Source organism: Coregonus lavaretus, assembly GCF_964263955.1.
Source record: "Coregonus lavaretus genome assembly, contig: HAP1_SCAFFOLD_1389, whole genome shotgun sequence".
NCBI classification, from domain to species: domain Eukaryota; kingdom Metazoa; phylum Chordata; class Actinopteri; order Salmoniformes; family Salmonidae; genus Coregonus; species Coregonus lavaretus.
In genome coordinates, this window is record NW_028160920.1 from 63,681 (window position 1) to 83,937 (window position 20,257).

General features: G+C 49.3%; 1 protein-coding gene across 5 annotated transcripts in view; it reads left to right on the top strand.

Annotated features, from left to right (window-relative positions):
- Nucleotides 1-20,257, top strand: part of LOC311121303 (fumarate hydratase, mitochondrial-like) — a 29,918-nt gene that overhangs the window by 5,378 nt on the left and 4,283 nt on the right. For 3 of the 5 annotated variants that reach the window (XM_084195808.1, XM_084195807.1, XM_084195811.1), the window contains exons 2-8: nt 2,199-2,327; nt 3,776-3,886; nt 5,438-5,614; nt 6,075-6,257; nt 7,439-7,604; nt 9,595-9,798; nt 11,226-11,353. In XM_084195808.1, the coding sequence (XP_084051934.1) occupies nt 2,199-2,327; nt 3,776-3,886; nt 5,438-5,614; nt 6,075-6,257; nt 7,439-7,604; nt 9,595-9,798; nt 11,226-11,353 (1,098 nt within the window). Of the gene's footprint in view, nt 1-2,198; nt 2,328-3,775; nt 3,887-5,437; nt 5,615-6,074; nt 6,258-7,438; nt 7,605-9,594; nt 9,799-11,225; nt 11,354-18,581; nt 19,378-19,701; nt 20,253-20,257 lie in introns of those variants that run through there. The other 2 variants (XM_084195810.1, XM_084195809.1) reach the window with 2 other exon arrangements.

Consider the following 20,257-nt stretch of genomic DNA (forward strand, 5'->3'; position numbering starts at 1 on the left):
GTTTTTCAGAGTCAGTAGAAAGGCCTCTTTAGTGTCCTACGTTTTCATAACTGTGACCTTAATTGCCTACCGTCTGTAAGCTGTTAGTGTCTTAACGACCCTTCCACAGGTGTATGTTAATTAATTGTTTATGGTTCATTGAACAATCATGGGAAACAGTGTTTAAACCCTTTACAAAGAAGATCTGTGAAGTTATTTGGATTTTTACTTATTATCTTTGAAAGACGGTCCTGAAAAAGGGACGTTTCTTTTTTTGCTGAGATATCTCTTCTTATTTTATTGCTGTCCCCACGACAACAAAGTACTTAAATACATGTAATTTTGTCCTTGAAACATTTAATTGAAATACTGTACAGTCGTGGTCAAATGTTTTGAGAGTGATACAAATACTAATTTCACGAAGTCTGATGCCTCAGTTTTGATGATGGCAATTTGCATATACTCCAGAATGTCATGAAGAGTGATCAGATGAATTGCAATTAATTGCAAAGTTCCTCTTTGCCATGAAAATGAACTTAATCCCCAAAAAACATTTCCACTGCATTTCAGCCCTGCCACAAAAGGACCAGCTGCCATCTTTTTTTTATTTTAAAGTCATTTAGCAGATCCAGAGCGACTTACAGGAGCAATTAGGGTTAAGTGCCTTGCTCAAGGGCACATCGACAGATTTTTCACCTAGTCGGCTCGGGGATTAGAACCAGCGACCTTTCGGTTACTGGCACAACGCTCTTACCCACTAAGCTACCTGCCGCCCTATGAGAGAATCATGTCAGTGATTCTCTCATTAACACAGGTGAGAGTGTTGACGAGGACAAGGCTGGAGATCACTCTGTGTAATGCTGAATGAGTTAGAATAACAGACTGGAAGCTTTAAAAGGAGGGTGGTGCTTGAAATCATTGTTCTTCCTCTGTTAACCATGGTTACCTGCAAGGAAACACGTGCCGTCATCATTGCTTTGCACAAAAAGGGCTTCACAGGCAAGGATATTGCTGCTAGTAAGATTGCACCTAAATCAACCATTTAACGGATCATCAAGAACTTCAAGGAGAGAGGTTCAATTGTTGTGAAGAAGGCGTCAGGGCGCCCAAGAAAGTCCAGCAAGCGCCAGGACCGTCTCCTAAAGTTGATTCAGCTGCGGGATCGGGGCACCACCAGTGCAGAGCTCGCTCAGGAATGGCAGCAGGCAGGTGTGAGTGCATCTGCACGCACAGTGAGGCAAATACTTTTGGAGGATGGCCTGGTGTCAAGATGGGCAACAAAGAAGCCACTTCTCTCCAGGAAAAACATCAGGGACAGACTGATTCTGCAAAAGGTACATGGATTGGACTACTGAGGACTGGGGTAAAGTCATTTTCTCTGATGAATCCCCTTTCCGATTGTTTGGGGCATCCGGAAAAAAGCTTGTCCGGAGAAGACAAGGTGAGCGCTACCATCAGTCCTGTGTCATGCCAACAGTAAAGCATCCTGAGACCATTCATGTGTTGGGTTGCTTCTCAGCCAAGGGAGTGGGCTCACTCACAATTTTGCCTAAGAACACAGCCATGAATAAAGAATGGTACCAACACATCCTCCGAGAGCAATTTCTCCCAACCATCCAAGAACAGTTTGGTGACGACCAATGCCTTTTCCAGCATGATGCAATAAGGCAAAAGTGATAACTAAGTGGCTCAGGGAACAAAACATTTACATTTTGGGTCAATGGCCAGGAAACTCCCCGGACCTTAATCCCATTGAGAACTTGTGGTCGATCCTCAAGAGGCGGGTGGACAAACAAAAACCCACAAATTCTGACCAACTCCCAAGCATTGATTATGCAAGAATGGGCTGCCATCAGTCAGGATGAGGCCCAGATGTTAATTGACAGCATGCCAGGGCGGATTGCAGAGGTCTTGGAAAAAGAAGGGTCAACACTGCAAATATTGACTCTCTGCATAAACTTAATGTAATTGTCAATAAAAGTATTTGACACTTATGGAATGCTTGTAATTATACTTCAGTATACCATAGTAACATCTGACAAAAATATCTCATAACACTGAAGCAGCGAACTTTGTGAAGACAAACTTTTGACCACGACTGTATAGCTAGCTACTCCTTTTTGAGATTACGCAACTCTAACCAAATAACCATGTAGCTGCCGTCAAGTAACCCAGACTAACTTTTCATCTTTACTATCTGTCTCAATGTTGTTGTTCAGTCTTCGGAGTACAGAATTGAGGCAGACACCTTTGGAGAGCTGAAGGTGCCAGTTGACAAGTACTATGGGGCTCAGACTGTCAGGTCCACGATGAACTTCAAGATCGGCGGACCGTCGGAGAGAATGCCAGTAAGTTCAGACAAAATATTACTTCATAATTTCAAGTTGTAGGCCTATTGTTGTGTACAGTATAATCATTGTAGCTTGCCCTGAGACATGGCTGTAGATTCCTGTGGCTGTAGTCACCAGTCCCGCCATGTCTTAGGGAATCATTGTAGCTCTTAGGGAATCATTGTAGCTAGCTCTCGCTACGAATTGGACACACATCCTTTTAACATTTCCTGTCCTATTTTCCTAGATTCAGATCAGACTAAAGGTTACTTCAAGTACAGTGCCTTGCAAAAGTATTCATCCCCCTTGGCGTGTTTCCTATTTTGTTGCATTACAACCTGTAATTTAAATGGATTTTTATTCGGATTTCATGTAATGGACATACACAAAATAGTCCAAATTGGTGAAGTGAAATGAAAAAAATAACTTGTTTCAAATAAAATGAATAACGAAAAAGTGGTACGTGCATATGTATTCACCCCCTTTGCTATGAAGCCCCTAAATAAGATCTGGTGCAACCAATTACCTTCAGAAGTCACATAAAATGAACACATTTGGTGTTCACCAAATGGCATGTGGGAGACTCCCCAAACATATGGAAGAAGGTACTCTAGTCAGATGAGACTAAAATTGAGCTTTTTGGCCATCAAGGAAAACGCTATGTCTGGCGCAAACCCAACACCTCTCATCACCCCGAGAACACCATCCCCAAAGTGAAGCATGGTGGTGGCAGCATCATGCTGTGGGAATGGCAGGGACTGGGAAACTGGTCAGAATTGAAGGAATGATGGATGGCGCTAAACACAGGGAAATTCTTGAGGGAAACCCGTTTCAGTCTTCCAGAGATTTGAGACTGGGACGGAGGTTCACCTTCCAGCAGGAAAATGACCCTAAGCATACTGCTAAAGCAACACTCGACTGGTTGAAGGGGAAACATTTAAATGTCTTGGAATGGCCTAGTCAAAGCCCAGACCTCAATCCAATTGAGAATCTGTGGTATGACCTAAAGATTGCTGTACACCAGCAGAACCCATCCAACTTGAAGGAGCTGGATCAGTTTTGCCTTGAAGAATGGGCAAAAATCCCAGTAGCTAGATGTGCCAAGCTTATAGAGACATACCCCAAGAGACTTGCAGCTGTAATTGCTGCAAAAGGTGGCTCTACAAAGTATTGACTTTGGGGGGCTGAATAGTTATGCACGCTCAAGTTTTCTGTTTATTTCTTGTTTGTTTCACAAGAAAAAATATTTTGCATCTTCAAAGTGGTAGGCATATTGTGTAAATCAGATTATACAAACCCCCCCCCAAAAAATCAATTTTAATTCCAGGTTGTAAGGCAACAAAATAGGAAAAATGCCAAGGGGGGTGAATACTTTCGCAAGCCACTGTATCATGTGTATCCTTGTGTAGAGTCCAATCTTTGTAGCTACACATGTCCTCACAACTGCTTTCTTTCGTATTCACCAGATCCAGGTGATCAAAGCGTTTGGTATTCTGAAGAGGGCTGCTGCGGAGGTGAACAAGGACTATGGACTGGACCCGAAGCTGGCTGAGGCCATCGTGCAGGCTGCTGATGAGGTGCCTAAAGCAGGGTGAAACTAACAAAAACACCACAGGAGAGAGAGAGCAGGGGGTTGCATGACTCTCTCAACTTTGTGAGTTCACAGATTAGACATCAGCCCAGCCCCGGGTACCTGTCTGTTTCTGCTAACATCAGACTAGACATCAGCCTAGCCCCGGGTACCTGTCTGTTTCTGCTAACATCAGACTAGACATCAGCCCAGCCCCGGGTACCTGTCTGTTTCTGCTAACATTAGCCTACACTGCTGTAGAGAATAGCTTTTGATACAGTACTGAACACAAGCAGAGCACTAGACCTTGCTACCAGCCCCGGGTACCTGTCTGTTTCTGCTAACATTAGCCTACACTGCTGTAGAGAATAGCTTTTCATACAGTACTGAACACAAGCAGAGCACTAGACCTTGCTACCAGCCCCGGGTACCTGTCTGTTTCTGCTAACATTAGCCTACACTGCTGTAGAGAATAGCTTTTCATACAGTACTGAACACAAGCAGAGCACTAGACCTTGCTACCAGCCCCGGGTACCTGTCTGTTTCTGCTAACATTAGCCTACACTGCTGTAGAGAATAGCTTTTCATACAGTACTGAACACAAGCAGAGCACTAGACCTTGCTACCAGCCCCGGGTACCTGTCTGTTTCTGCTAACATTAGCCTACACTGCTGTAGAGAATAGCTTTTCATACAGTACTGAACACAAGCAGAGCACTAGACCTTGCTACCTAGCCTGGTCCCATACCTGTTTGTGCTGTTGGCAAGACGGCACAAACAGATCTGGGATCAAGCTATTCGCTGGCTACATTAGACCTACTAGTTACATTTATCCATGGTTCCCTCCTTGTACTAATGAATGCCTTGGTATTGATTTAATGCTCTTGGTTATCAAGACCGGTACTTGGTACTGGTCTTGATAATGCTTTTGATACAATACTGAACAACTGAATGACCTAAATGTAACATTATAGCCAGTATTCGCCTCGTCCCAGATGGTCCTAAACATGGTGCAGCAATGACAATAGGAGTTGGCAAGACGGCACAGACAGATGCTGGACCAGGCTAAGGCATGCGGGCCTCAATGTACTAACGGATGTCCATGTTCCTTGGACCAGGCTAAGGCATGCAGGCCTCCCTGTACTGATGTCCATGTCCCTTTACCAGGCTAAGGCATGCGGGCCTCCCTGTACTGATGTCCATGTCCCTTTACCAGGCTAAGGCATGCAGGCCTCCCTGTACTGATGTCCATGTCCCTTTACCAGGCTAAGGCATGCAGGCCTCCCTGTACTGATGTCCATGTCCCTTTACCAGGCTAAGGCATGCAGGCCTCCCTGTACTGATGTCCATGTCCCTTTACCAGGCTAAGGCATGCAGGCCTCCCTGTACTGATGTCCATGTCCCTTTACCAGGCTAAGGCATGCAGGCCTCCCTGTACTGATGTCCATGTCCCTTTACCAGGCTAAGGCATGCAGGCCTCCCTGTACTGATGTCCATGTCCCTTTACCAGGCTAAGGCATGCAGGCCTCCCTGTACTGATGTCCATGTCCCTTTACCAGGTGGCAGCTGGTAAGCTGGATGACCACTTCCCTCTGGTTGTGTGGCAGACCGGGTCAGGAACTCAGTCCAACATGAACGTCAACGAGGTGATCAGCAACAGGGCCATCGAGATCCTCGGAGGGAAGCTGGGGAGCAAGGACCCGGTGCACCCCAACGACCACGTCAACAAAAGCCAGGTAGGCTAACCGTTCAGAAACGCTCTTTCATTTCATTCAAAATGTTGAAGGAAATAAACTGTTTTTACACCACTACTGTGATTGACAATAATAATAATAATATGCCATTTAGCAGACGCTTTTATCCAAAGCGACTTACAGTCATGCGTGCATACATTTTTTTTTTGTGTGTATGGGTGGTCCCGGGGATCGAACCCACTACCTTGGCGTTACAAGCGCCGTGCTCTACCAGCTGAGCTACAGAGGACCACCCACAAGATAAGAAGTAGCTAGTGACCATGTTTTATTTGGACCTTCAAAAGGGTAACAGATTGCAGTGTTAGCAGTTATTCGTTTTAAAGGTTTATTTATGATATCTGAAAAGCTCAGGCAAAGAGTTTAAATATCAATCAGTCTGTATTTAATGTAAATTGTTGGGTCTTGCAGAGTATTTGAATGGACCTGTCCTCTACTCTTGCAGAGCTCCAACGACACGTTCCCCACAGCCATGCACATCGCAGCAGCCAAAGAGGTCCACGAGGTTCTGCTCCCCGGCCTACAACACCTCCACGATGCCCTGCACGCCAAGGCTGTGGAGTTCAAAGACATCATCAAGATCGGACGCACACACACACAGGATGCTGTGCCGTTGTCTCTAGGACAGGTACAGTACATAGACACACAGGATGCTGTGCCGTTGTCTCTGGGACAGGTACAGTACATAGACACACAGGATGCTGTGCCGTTGTCTCTGGGACAGGTACAGTACATAGACACACAGGATGCTGTGCCGTTGTCTTTAGGACAGGTACAGTACATAGACACACACACATCTCATAATGTCTTTATGTTGTAGGACGCAGTTTAACGCTCTCTAACTGAAGACACTATGTCTCTGATGATCATGATGTTGCTGATTGATTAATTTAGCTGTGGCCAGTGTCATGTTATGTCATGCTATAACCTCTGTGCCTCTCTCTGTGATATGGTGTTGTCACGATACCAGAATTTTGACTCCGATACCAGGTTCAGTATCATGATACTCGATACCAAAATAATAGCATGGCAAAGAAAGAAGCTTTTCGCTGTCAAAATCGCACTTTATTACGTTTTGTAAAATAAATGTCCACTGGATTGATGCAAATAATCCTGACTCTGCCAGGTAGGCATAAGCTGCTTAGTAGTTCGCTTTTAATGGAGAAGGTTTTTTGGGAAAGCCTTTCCATCTACCAGCAGACGGTTATCATTAGCATGCTAACGGCTACACATTTACATTTAAGTCATTTAGCAGACGCTCTTATCCAGAGCGACTTACAAATTGGTGCATTCACCTTATAGCCAGTGGGACAACCACCCTTTTATTTTATTTTATGGGGGGGAGGGGGTGGGTAGAAAGAGACATACGCGAACCGTACACACAGACACAGAGGGGAATCCCCTTGCCGTTGCCTCTTGAGAAAGCTGCAGGGAATACGAATAACTGTTTATGGCTTATGAGAAACTTGGACAAATTAATACATTTCAATGCATTTAGTTGATTTCCAAACGTGAGACATATTTGATAGAAGAAACGAAAGTAACCAAATTCTTGTACTGAACCGTTTTTCATGTTGTATTGAAAAAGTAGCGCTGTTTCGGTGCAACACTAGTGTGATAACATATTAGTCTGCTAGATGTCAAACTGTCCTATATGAGCTATTTCAAATGTATTCCTACCAGTCAACTAACTGTCCTATATGAGCTATTTCAAATGTATTCCTACCAGTCAACTAACTGTCCTATATGAGCTATTTCAAATGTATTCCTACCAGTCAACTAACTGTCCTGTCTCTCTGCGTTTTGCAGGAGTTCAGTGGGTACGTGCAGCAGGTAAAGTACAGTATGGAGCGAGTGAAGTCAGCCATGCCCAGAATATATGAGCTGGCAGCAGGGGGCACTGCCGTGGGAACAGGCCTCAACACACGCATCGGCTTCGCTGAGAAAGTAGCAGCTACTGTCGCCTCTCTCACAGGTACTGGAGGCTACACCCCCCCACCCCCCTCTCTCACAGGTACAGGAGGAAACACCCCCCCACCCCCCTCTCTCACAGGTACTGGAGGCTACACCCTGTTTCATAATGGTTATGATAGTCATGTCTGGTCCATGTTGTGCACCCCAGGGCTCTGTACTAGGTCCTCCATTATGTCTCACTACTGGTGCACCCCAGGGCTCTGTACTAGGTCCTCCATTATGTCTCACTACTGGTGTCCCCCAGGGCTCTGTACTAGGTCCTCCATTATGTCTCACTATTGGTGTCCCCCAGGGCTCTGTACTAGGTCCTCCATTATGTCTCACTACTGGTGTCCCCCAGGGCTCTGTACTAGGTCCTCCATTATGTCTCACTATTGGTGTCCCCCAGGGCTCTGTACTAGGTCCTCTTTAATGTCTCACTACTGGTGTCCCCCAGGGCTCTGTACTAGGTCCTCTTTAATGTCTCACTACTGGTGTCCCCCAGGGCTCTGTACTAGGTCCTCTTTAATGTCTCACTACTGGTGTCCCCCAGGGCTCTGTACTAGGTCCTCTTTAATGTCTCACTACTGGTGTCCCCCAGGGCTCAGTACTAGGTCCTCTTTAATGTCTCACTATTGGTGTCCCCCAGGGCTCTGTACTAGGTCCTCTTTAATGTCTCACTACTGCTGTCCCCCAGGGCTCTGTACTCTGTCCTCTTTAATGGCTCACTACTGGTGTCCCCCAGGGCTCTGTACTAGGTCCTCTTTAATGTCTCACTACTGGTGTCTCACTACTGCTGTCCCCCAGGACTCTGTACTAGGTCCTCTTTAATGTCTCACTACTGGTGTCCCCCAGGGCTCTGTACTAGGTCCTCTTTAATGTCTCACTACTGGTGTCCCCCAGGACTCTGTACTAGGTCCTCTTTAATGTCTCACTACTGGTGTCCCCCAGGACTCTGTACTCTGTCCTCTTTAATGTCTCACTACTGGTGTCCCCCAGGGCTCTGTACTAGGTCCTCTTTAATGTCTCACTACTGGTGTCCCCCAGGGCTCTGTACTAGGTCCTCTTTAATGTCTCACTATTGGTGTCCCCCAGGGCTCTGTACTAGGTCCTCTTTAATGTCTCACTACTGGTGTCCTCCAGGACTCTGTACTAGGTCCTCTTTAATGTCTCACTACTGGTGTCCTCCAGGACTCTGTACTAGGTCCTCTTTAATGTCTCACTACTGGTGTCCCCCAGGACTCTGTACTCTGTCCTCTTTAATGTCTCACTACTGGTGTCCCCCAGGGCTCTGTACTAGGTCCTCTTTAATGTCTCACTACTGGTGTCCCCCAGGGCTCTGTACTAGGTCCTCTTTAATGTCTCACTATTGGTGTCCCCCAGGGCTCTGTACTAGGTCCTCTTTAATGTCTCACTACTGGTGTCCTCCAGGACTCTGTACTAGGTCCTCTTTAATGTCTCACTACTGGTGTCCCCCAAGGCTCTGTACTAGGTCCTCTTTAATGTCTCACTATTGGTGTCCCCCAGGGCTCTGTACTAGGTCCTCTTTAATGACTCACTACTGGTGTCCCCCAGGACTCTGTACTAGGTCCTCTTTAATGTCTCACTACTGGTGTCCTCCAGGGCCTCGGTACTAGGTCCTCTTTAATGTCTCACTACTGGTGTCCCCCAGGGCTCTGTACTAGGTCCTCTTTAATGTCTCACTACTGGTGTCCCCCAGGGCTCTGTACTAGGTCCTCTTTAATGGCTCACTACTGGTGTCCCCCAGGGCTCTATACTAGGTCCTCTTTAATGTCTCACTACTGGTGTCCCACAGGGCTCTGCACTCTGTCCTCTCCTGTTTTCTCTGTACACCAAGTCACTTGGTTGTGTCAGAGGGTTCGAATTGTGTTGTTGTGGCTACAGTTCTCCCTCCCAGCTGTTATCATAAGTCATACATTACATACACTGTCAGCCTTTAATTTTCTATTGTTATCAAGACCTGTCTACATGATGTCATAACCTGTCTCCAGGTCTGCCTTTCGTGACGGCTCCCAACAAGTTTGAGGCTCTGGCGGCCCACGATGCTCTGGTGGAGCTGAGCGGAGCGTTGAACACGGTGGCCGTCAGTATGATGAAGATCGCCAATGATATCCGCTTCCTGGGGTCCGGGCCCCGCTCTGGCCTGGGAGAACTCTGTCTGCCTGAGAACGAGCCAGGTAGCAGCATCATGCCTGGTGAGTAGGTTAGGGGTTAGGGGTTAGGGGTTAGGGTTAGGGGTTAGGGGTTAGGGTTAGGGGTTAGGGGTTAGGGTTAGGGGTTAGGGGTTAGGGTTAGGGGTTAGGGGTTAGGGTTAGGGGTTAGGGGTTAGGGTTAGGGGTTAGGGTTAGGGGTTAGGGGTTAGGGTTAGGGGTTAGGGGTTAGGGTTAGGGCCCGACTCTGGCCTGGGAGAACTCTGTCTGCCTGAGAACGAGCCTGGTAGCAGTATCATGCCTGGTGAGTTTCCATAGTCTGGTTTTCACCATAGTTGTCAAGCATAACACAATATAGTTCACTGTCAGTAGGAAAGGAGTGAAGGAGATCTCTGAAAGAGTGAACAGTATTTGGACATGCCATAGAAGGCATAGTACCCAAGTTATTGTGTTCTTCTAGCTACAGTGGGGAGAACAAGTATTTGATACACTGCCGATTTTGCAGGTTTTCCTCCTTACAAAGCATGTAGAGGTCTGTCATTTTTATCATAGGTACACTTCAACTGTGAGAGACGGAATCTAAAACAAAAATCCAGAAAATCACATTGTATGATTTTTAAGTAATTCATTTGCATTTTTTTTTTTTTTTTTTAAATCGGCAGTGTATCAAATAATTGTTCTCCCCACTGTATGTGTCCCAGTGGTTTTGCATTAGCTAAGTGGAACAGAGCTGCATGATCCCACGTAACTCCCAGCTGTTCTGAATCATCCATCTAGGCTGGGTCAGGTTTCAGGGCTTATTTCTGTCCAGGCCTTTTCTTCTTCCTGCTCCTTGACCTCTACTTCAGCAAGACATGGTATAGAGACTATCTAGCTACCCACAACCTGCCTTTTATTCAGGGACCTGCAACAATAACATGTTGACGTACTTCTGGCTGTTTTGAAAGGGTAAGGAACCTATGCTCATGGAATTATTACACACGTTTCTACTGAAGACAGACCTGACATTTTTGAGAGCCTTGAAAGTTGTGCTGTGCTGTCCAGTGTTTACCCTCCTATCAGAAGGAGTGTTGTTGACCTCTGCACAGCTATATTGTTGTAGGATTTCAAACCGGTTGTGATTTGAGCTGGTGTGTAATGTCCTACCTTGGAATGTTGACTTATGTGTGTGTGTGTGTTTTAACCATGGGGTTTTAACTAAGATGGGTTTTAACCATGGGGTTTTAACTAAGATGGGTTTTAACCATGGGGTTTTAACTAAGATGGGTTTTAACCATGGGGTTTTAACTAAGATGGGTTTTAACCATGGGGTTTTAACTAAGATGGGTTTTAACCATGGGGTTTTAACTAAGATGGGTTTTAACCAAGGGGTTTTAACTAACTAAGATGTGTTTTAACCATGGGGTTTTAACTAAGATGTGTTTTAACCATGGGGGTTTTAACTGATATGTATTTGAACGTATATCTTCCAGGGAAAGTTAACCCCACCCAGTGCGAGGCCATGACCATGGTAGCAGCCCAGGTTATGGGAAACAACGTGGCTGTGACCATCGGAGGCAGCAACGGACACTTTGAGCTTAACGTCTTCAAGCCAATGATGGTAAGAACTGATATTACCATCAACTAAGACAATACTAATAGGCCAGTTTTGCCATCGATAAAATGCAATTGTGTTCGTTGTCCGTAGCTTATGCCTGCCCATACCATAACCCCACCGCCACCATGGGGCACTCTGTTCACAACGTTGACATCAGCAAACGCTCGCCCACACAACTCTATACACGCTGTCTGCCATCTGCCCGGTACAGTTGAAACCGGGATTCATCCGTGATGAGCACACTTCTCCAGTGTGCCAGTGGCCATCGAAGGTGAGACTTTGCCCGCTGAAGTCGGTTAAGACGCCAAACTGCAGTCAGGTCCAAGACCCTGGTGAGGACGACGAGCACATAGACGGTTTCAGAACAGCGACTACTCACCTTGAACTGGACAAATAATTGTTCTTTAATGAGTCGGACGATAGGGATTTGCTCCAGACACCCGACAGGGCCCTCATCCCCGTCATTCGCAGTAGAAAGAAAAGGAGATATCGCGGAAGGAGATCGGGGTGCTTGGTAAGGAGCCAGCGACGAGTGGCTAATCTGTCTTTGCCATCGATACTATTGGCTAACTTACAATCGTATATCCTACCAACGGGACATTAAAAACTGTAATATCTTATGTTTCACCGAGTCGTGGCTGAACGAAGACATGAATAACATACAGCTGGTGGGTTATACACTGTATCGGCAGGATAGAACAGCAGCCTCTGGTAAAACAAGGGGTGGCGGTCTGTATATATGTAAACAACAGCTGGTGCACGAAATCCAATATTAAAGGAAGTCTCTAAGGTTTTGCTCGCCTATGGTAGAGTATCTCATGATAAGCTGTAGACCACACTATCTACCAAGAGAGTTTTCATCTATATTCTTCGTAGCCGTCTATTTACCACCACAAACCGAGGCTGGCACGAAGACCGCACTGAATGAGCTGTATAAGGCCATAAGTAAACAGGAAAACGCTCATCCAGAGGCGGCGCTCCTAGTGGCCGGGGACTTTAATGCAGGGAAACTTAAATCCGTTCTACCTAATTTCTACCAGCATGTTAAATGTGCAACCAGAGGGAAAAACAACTCTAGACCACCTTTACTCCACACACAGAGACGCATACAAAGCTCTCCCTCGCCCTCCATTTGGCAAATCTGACCATAACTCTATCCTCCTGATTCCTGCTTATAAGCAAAAACTAAAGCAGGAAGCACCAGTGACTCGGTTACCAGCATGTTAAATGTGCAACCAGAGAGCATCCTGACCGGTTGCATCACCGCCTGGTATGGCAACTGCTCGGCATCCGACCGTAAGGCACTACAGAGGGTAGTGTGTACGGCCCAGTACATCACTGGGGCCATGCTTCCTGCCATCCAGGACCTATATACTAGGCAGTGTCAGAAGATGGCCCAGAAAATTGTCAAAGACTCCAGTCACCCAAGTCATAGACTGTTCTCTCTGCTACCACACGGCAAGCAGTACCGGAGCGCCAAGTCTAGGTAACAAAAGGCTCCTTAACAGCTTCTACCCCCAAGCCATAAGACTCCTGAACATCTAATCAAATGGCTACCCGGACTATTTGCACTGCCCCCCCACCCCCTCTTTTACGCTGCTGCTACTCTGTTAATTATCTATGCATAGTCACTTTAACTCTACCTACATGTACATATTACCTCAATTACCTCGACTAACCGGTGCCCCCGCACATTGACTCTGTACCGGTACCCCCTGTATAAAGCCTCGCTATTGTTATTTTATTTTACTGCTGCGCTTTAATTATTTGTTACTTTTATTTTGTATTATTTTATATTGTATTTTTTTTGTGATTTGTAAAAAAAAAAAATTTCTTGTCAGTCAGCATTTCTCTAAGGTATACCTACACCTGCTGTATTCAGCGCATGTGACACATTTACATTTGATTTATACTTTTACTCAAGTACTTTTCCCAGCACTGGTATAAAACAATGATTAGATGGGAGAGGCGGGACTTGACTGAGATGCTTCCCCCCCCCTGTCAGTGGTTAACAGGAGACTTGCAGCGCATCAATGCTTCCCCCCCCTGTCAGTGGTTAACAGGAGACTTGCAGCGCATCAATGCTTCCCCCCCCTGTCAGTGGTTAACAGGAGACTTGCAGAGCATCAATGCTTCCCCCCCCCCTGTCAGTGGTTAACAGGAGACTTGCAGCGCATCAATGCTTCCCCCCCCCCCCTGTCAGTGGTTAACAGGAGACTTGCAGCGCATCAATGCTTCCCCCCCCTGTCAGTGGTTAACAGGAGACTTGCAGCGCATCAATGCTTCCCCCCCCTGTCAGTGGTTAACAGGAGACTTGGAGCGCATCAATGCTTCCCCCCCCCCTGTCAGTGGTTAACAGGAGACTTGCAGAGCATCAATGCTTCCCCCCCCCCTGTCAGTGGTTAACAGGAGACTTGCAGCGCATCAATGCTTCCCCCCCCCCCTGTCAGTGGTTAACAGGAGACTTGCAGCGCATCAATGCTTCCCCCCCCTGTCAGTGGTTAACAGGAGACTTGCAGCGCATCAATGCTTCCCCCCCCCCCCTGTCAGTGGTTAACAGGAGACTTGCAGCGCATCAATGCTTCCCCCCCCCTGTCAGTGGTTAACAGGAGACTTGCAGAGCATCAATGCTTCCCCCCCCCTGTCAGTGGTTAACAGGAGACTTGCAGAGCATCAATGCTTCCCCCCCCCTGTCAGTGGTTAACAGGAGACTTGCAGCGCATCAATGCTTCCCCCCCCCTGTCAGTGGTTAACAGGAGACTTGGAGCGCATCAATGCTTCCCCCCCCTGTCAGTGGTTAACAGGAGACTTGGAGCGCATCAATGCTTCCCCCCCCCCTGTCAGTGGTTAACAGGAGACTTGCAGCGCATCAATGCTTCCCCCCCCCCCCGTCAGTGGTTAACAGGAGACTTGCAGCGCATCAATGCTTCCCCCCCCTGTCAGTGGTTAACAGGAGACTTGCAGAGCATCAATGCTTCCCCCCCCCCCCCTGTCAGTGGTTAACAGGAGACTTGCAGCGCATCAATGCTTCCCCCCCCCCCTGTCAGTGGTTAACAGGAGACTTGGAGCGCATCAATGCTTCCCCCCCTGTCAGTGGTTAACAGGATACTTGGAGCGCATCAATGCTTCCCCCCCTGTCAGTGGTTAACAGGAGACTTGCAGCGCATCAATGCTTCCCCCCCCTGTCAGTGGTTAACAGGAGACTTGCAGAGCATCAATGCTTCCCCCCCCCTGTCAGTGGTTAACAGGAGACTTGCAGCGCATCAATGCTTCCCCCCCCTGTCAGTGGTTAACAGGAGACTTGGAGCGCATCAATGCTTCCCCCCCCCTGTCAGTGGTTAACAGGAGACTTGCAGCGCATCAATGCTTCCCCCCCCCTGTCAGTGGTTAACAGGAGACTTGGAGCGCATCAATGCTTCCCCCCCCCCCCCGTCAGTGGTTAACAGGAGACTTGCAGCGCATCAATGCTTCCCCCCCCTGTCAGTGGTTAACAGGAGACTTGCAGCGCATCAATGCTTCCCCCCCCTGTCAGTGGTTAACAGGAGACTTGGAGCGCATCAATGCTTCCCCCCCCTGTCAGTGGTTAACAGGAGACTTGCAGCGCATCAATGCTTCCCCCCCTGTCAGTGGTTAACAGGAGACTTGCAGCGCATCAATGCTTCCCCCCCCTGTCAGTGGTTAACAGGAGACTTGGAGCGCATCAATGCTTCCCCCCCCTGTCAGTGGTTAACAGGAGACTTGGAGCGCATCAATGCTCCCACCCCCCCCCCTGTCAGTGGTTAACAGGAGACTTGCAGAGCATCAATGCTTCCCCCCCCCTGTCAGTGGTTAACAGGAGACTTGGAGCGCATCAATGCTTCCCCCCCCCTGTCAGTGGTTAACAGGAGACTTGGAGCGCATCAATGCTTCCCCCCCCTGTCAGTGGTTAACAGGAGACTTGCAGAGCATCAATGCTTCCCCCCCCTGTCAGTGGTTAACAGGAGACTTGCAGCGCATCAATGCTTCCCCCCCCTGTCAGTGGTTAACAGGAGACTTGCAGCGCATCAATGCTTCCCCCCCCCGTCAGTGGTTAACAGGAGACTTGCAGCGCATCAATGCTTCCCCCCCCCCTGTCAGTGGTTAACAGGAGACTTGCAGCGCATCAATGCTTCCCCCCCCCTGTCAGTGGTTAACAGGAGACTTGGAGCGCATCAATGCTTCCCCCCCCTGTCAGTGGTTAACAGGAGACTTGGAGCGCATCAATGCTTCCCCCCCCTGTCAGTGGTTAACAGGAGACTTGCAGCGCATCAATGCTTCCCCCCCCTGTCAGTGGTTAACAGGAGACTTGCAGCGCATCAATGCTTCCCCCCCCTGTCAGTGGTTAACAGGAGACTTGGAGCGCATCAATGCTTCCCCCCCCTGTCAGTGGTTAACAGGAGACTTGCAGCGCATCAATGCTTCCCCCCCCCTGTCAGTGGTTAACAGGAGACTTGCAGCGCATCAATGCTTTCCCCCCCCCTGTCAGTGGTTAACAGGAGACTTGCAGCGCATCAATGCTTCCCCCCCCCCCCCCCTGTCAGTGGTTAACAGGAGACTTGGAGCGCATCAATGCTTCCCCCCCCTGTCAGTGGTTAACAGGAGACTTGCAGCGCATCAATGCTTCCCCCCCCTGTCAGTGGTTAACAGGTGACTTGCAGCGCATCAATGCTTCCCCCCCCCTGTCAGTGGTTAACAGGAGACTTGCAGCGCATCAATGCTTCCCCCCCCCTGTCAGTGGTTAACAGGAGACTTGGAGCGCATCAATGCTTCCCCCCCCTGTCAGTGGTTAACAGGAGACTTGGAGCGCATCAATGCTTCCCCCCCTGTCAGTGGTTAACAGGAGACTTGCAGCGCATCAATGCTTCCCCCCCCCCCCCTGTCAGTGGTTAACAGGAGACTTGCAGCGCATCAATGCTTCCCCCCCCCCTGTCAGTGGTTAACAGGAGACTTGGAGCGCATCAATGCTTCCCCCCCCCTGTCAGTGGTTAACAGGAGACTTGGAGCGCATCAATGCTTCCCCCCTCTGTCAGTGGTTAACAGGAGACTTGCAGCGCATCAATGCTTCCCCCCCCTGTCAGTGGTTAACAGGAGACTTGCAGCGCATCAATGCTTCCCCCCCCCTGTCAGTGGTTAACAGGAGACTTGCAGCGCATCAATGCTTCCCCCCCCCCCCTGTCAGTGGTTAACAGGAGACTTGCAGCGCATCAATGCTTCCCCCCCCCCCCCCCCCCCCTGTCAGTGGTTAACAGGAGACTTGGAGCGCATCAATGCTTCCCCCCCCTGTCAGTGGTTAACAGGAGACTTGCAGCGCATCAATGCTTCCCCCCCCCTGTCAGTGGTTAACAGGAGACTTGCAGCGCATCAATGCTTCCCCCCCCCTGTCAGTGGTTAACAGGAGACTTGCAGCGCATCAATGCTTCCCCCCCCTGTCAGTGGTTAACAGGAGACTTGGAGCGCATCAATGCTTCCCCCCCCCTGTCAGTGGTTAACAGGAGACTTGCAGAGCATCAATGCTTCCCCCCCCCCCTGTCAGTGGTTAACAGGAGACTTGCAGCGCATCAATGCTTCCCCCCCCCCCCTGTCAGTGGTTAACAGGAGACTTGGAGCGCATCAATGCTTCCCCCCCCCCTGTCAGTGGTTAACAGGAGACTTGCAGCGCATCAATGCTTCCCCCCCCCTGTCAGTGGTTAACAGGAGACTTGCAGCGCATCAATGCTTCCCCCCCCCTGTCAGTGGTTAACAGGAGACTTGCAGAGCATCAATGCTTCCCCCCCCCCCCCCTGTCAGTGGTTAACAGGAGACTTGGAGCGCATCAATGCTCCCCCCCCCCCCCTGTCAGTGGTTAACAGGAGACTTGCAGCGCATCAATGTTTCCCCCCCCCCCCTGTCAGTGGTTAACAGGAGACTTGGAGCGCATCAATGCTTCCACCCCCCTGTCAGTGGTTAACAGGAGACTTGCAGAGCATCAATGCTTCCCCCCCCCCCTGTCAGTGGTTAACAGGAGACTTGCAGCGCATCAATGCTTCCCCCCCTGTCAGTGGTTAACAGGAGACTTGCAGAGCATCAATGCTTCCCCCCCCCTGTCAGTGGTTAACAGGAGACTTGCAGAGCATCAATGCTTCCCCCCCCCTGTCAGTGGTTAACAGGAGACTTGCAGCGCATCAATGCTTCCCCCCCTGTCAGTGGTTAACAGGAGACTTGCAGCGCATCAATGTTTCCCCCCCCTGTCAGTGGTTAACAGGAGACTTGCAGAGCATCAATGCTTCCCCCCCCTGTCAGTGGTTAACAGGAGACTTGCAGAGCATCAATGCTTCCCCCCCCCCTGTCAGTGGTTAACAGGAGACTTGCAGCGCATCAATGCTTCCCCCCCCTGTCAGTGGTTAACAGGAGACTTGCAGCGCATCAATGTTTCCCCCCCCCCCGTCAGTGGTTAACAGGAGACTTGCAGAGCATCAATGCTTCCCCCCCCTGTCAGTGGTTAACAGGAGACTTGCAGAGCATCAATGCTTCCCCCCCCCCTGTCAGTGGTTAACAGGAGACTTGCAGCGCATCAATGCTTCCCCCCCCTGTCAGTGGTTAACAGGAGACTTGCAGCGCATCAATGTTTCCCCCCCCTGTCAGTGGTTAACAGGAGACTTGCAGCGCATCAATGTTTCCCCCCCCCCCGTCAGTGGTTAACAGGAGACTTGCAGAGCATCAATGCTTCCCCCCCCTGTCAGTGGTTAACAGGAGACTTGCAGAGCATCAATGCTCCCCCCCCCCCCCCTGTCAGTGGTTAACAGGAGACTTGCAGAGCATCAATGCTTCCCCCCCCTGTCAGTGGTTAACAGGAGACTTGCAGAGCATCAATGCTTCCCCCCCCTGTCAGTGGTTAACAGGAGACTTGCAGCGTATAAAATATAACCATTTTAGCGTCGGGCTCCGCAGACACCTGCAGGCAGTTTGGATGAAATGAGATTGAATCAGTGAGTAAATGTATTTTGCAACACATCCTGTTTGGTCAGCAAGTAGGTGGTTGTCGGGTAGCCTGGTCCCAGATCTGTTCCCAAGACCGCACAAACAGATCTGGGACCAGGCTAGTTGGCCGGTAGTTGGGTCATAATCGTAACTCCTCCCCTCTCCCGTCCTTACAGATTAAAATGGTGTTGAACTCAGCCAGGCTGCTGGGGGACGCCGCAGTCATACTTTAACTCGTCCTCTCTCCTCCTCCCAGATAAAGAACGTGTTGAACTCAGCCAGGCTGCTGGGGGACGCCTCAGTCATACTTTAACTCGTCCTCTCTCCTCCTCCCAGATAAAGAACGTGTTGAACTCAGCCAGGCTGCTGGGGGACGCCTCAGTCATACTTTAACTCGTCCTCTCTCCTCCTCCCAGATAAAGAACGTGTTGAACTCAGCCAGGCTGCTGGGGGACGCCTCAGTCATACTTTAACTCGTCCTCTCTCCTCCTCCCAGATAAAGAACGTGTTGAACTCAGCCAGGCTGCTGGGGGACGCCTCAGTCATACTTTAACTCGTCCTCTCTCCTCCTCCCAGATAAAGAACGTGTTGAACTCAGCCAGGCTGCTGGGGGACGCCTCAGTCATACTTTAACTCGTCCTCTCTCCTCCTCCCAGATAAAGAACGTGTTGAACTCAGCCAGGCTGCTGGGGGACGCCTCAGTCATACTTTAACTCGTCCTCTCTCCTCCTCCCAGATAAAGAACGTGTTGAACTCAGCCAGGCTGCTGGGGGACCCCTCAGTCATACTTTAACTCGTCCTCTCTCCTCCTCCCAGATAAAGAACGTGTTGAACTCAGCCAGGCTGCTGGGGGACGCCTCAGTCATACTTTAACTCGTCCTCTCTCCTCCTCCCAGATAAAGAACGTGTTGAACTCAGCCAGGCTGCTGGGGGAAGCCTCAGTCATACTTTAACTCGTCCTCTCTCCTCCTCCCAGATAAAGAACGTGTTGAACTCAGCCAGGCTGCTGGGGGACGCCTCAGTCATACTTTAACTCGTCCTCTCTCCTCCTCCCAGATAAAGAATGTGTTGAACTCAGCCAGGCTGCTGGGGGACGCCTCAGTCATACTTTAACTCGTCCTCTCTCCTCCTCCCAGATAAAGAATGTGTTGAACTCAGCCAGGCTGCTGGGGGACGCCTCAGTCATACTTTAACTCGTCCTCTCTCCTCCTCCCAGATAAAGAACGTGTTGAACTCAGCCAGGCTGCTGGGGGACGCCTCAGTCATACTTTAACTCGTCCTCTCTCCTCCTCCCAGATAAAGAATGTGTTGAACTCAGCCAGGCTGCTGGGGGACGCCTCAGTCATACTTTAACTCGTCCTCTCTCCTCCTCCCAGATAAAGAACGTGTTGAACTCAGCCAGGCTGCTCGGGGACGCCTCAGTCATACTTTAACTCGTCCTCTCTCCTCCTCCCAGATAAAGAACGTGTTGAACTCAGCCAGGCTGCTGGGGGACGCCTCAGTCATACTTTAACTCGTCCTCTCTCCTCCTCCCAGATAAAGAACGTGTTGAACTCAGCCAGGCTGCTGGGGGACCCCTCAGTCATACTTTAACTCGTCCTCTCTCCTCCTCCCAGATAAAGAACGTGTTGAACTCAGCCAGGCTGCTGGGGGACGCCTCAGTCATACTTTAACTCGTCCTCTCTCCTCCTCCCAGATAAAGAACGTGTTGAACTCAGCCAGGCTGCTGGGGGACGCCTCAGTCATACTTTAACTCGTCCTCTCTCCTCCTCCCAGATAAAGAACGTGTTGAACTCAGCCAGGCTGCTGGGGGACGCCTCAGTCATACTTTAACTCGTCCTCTCTCCTCCTCCCAGATAAAGAACGTGTTGAACTCAGCCAGGCTGCTGGGGGACGCCTCAGTCATACTTTAACTCGTCCTCTCTCCTCCTC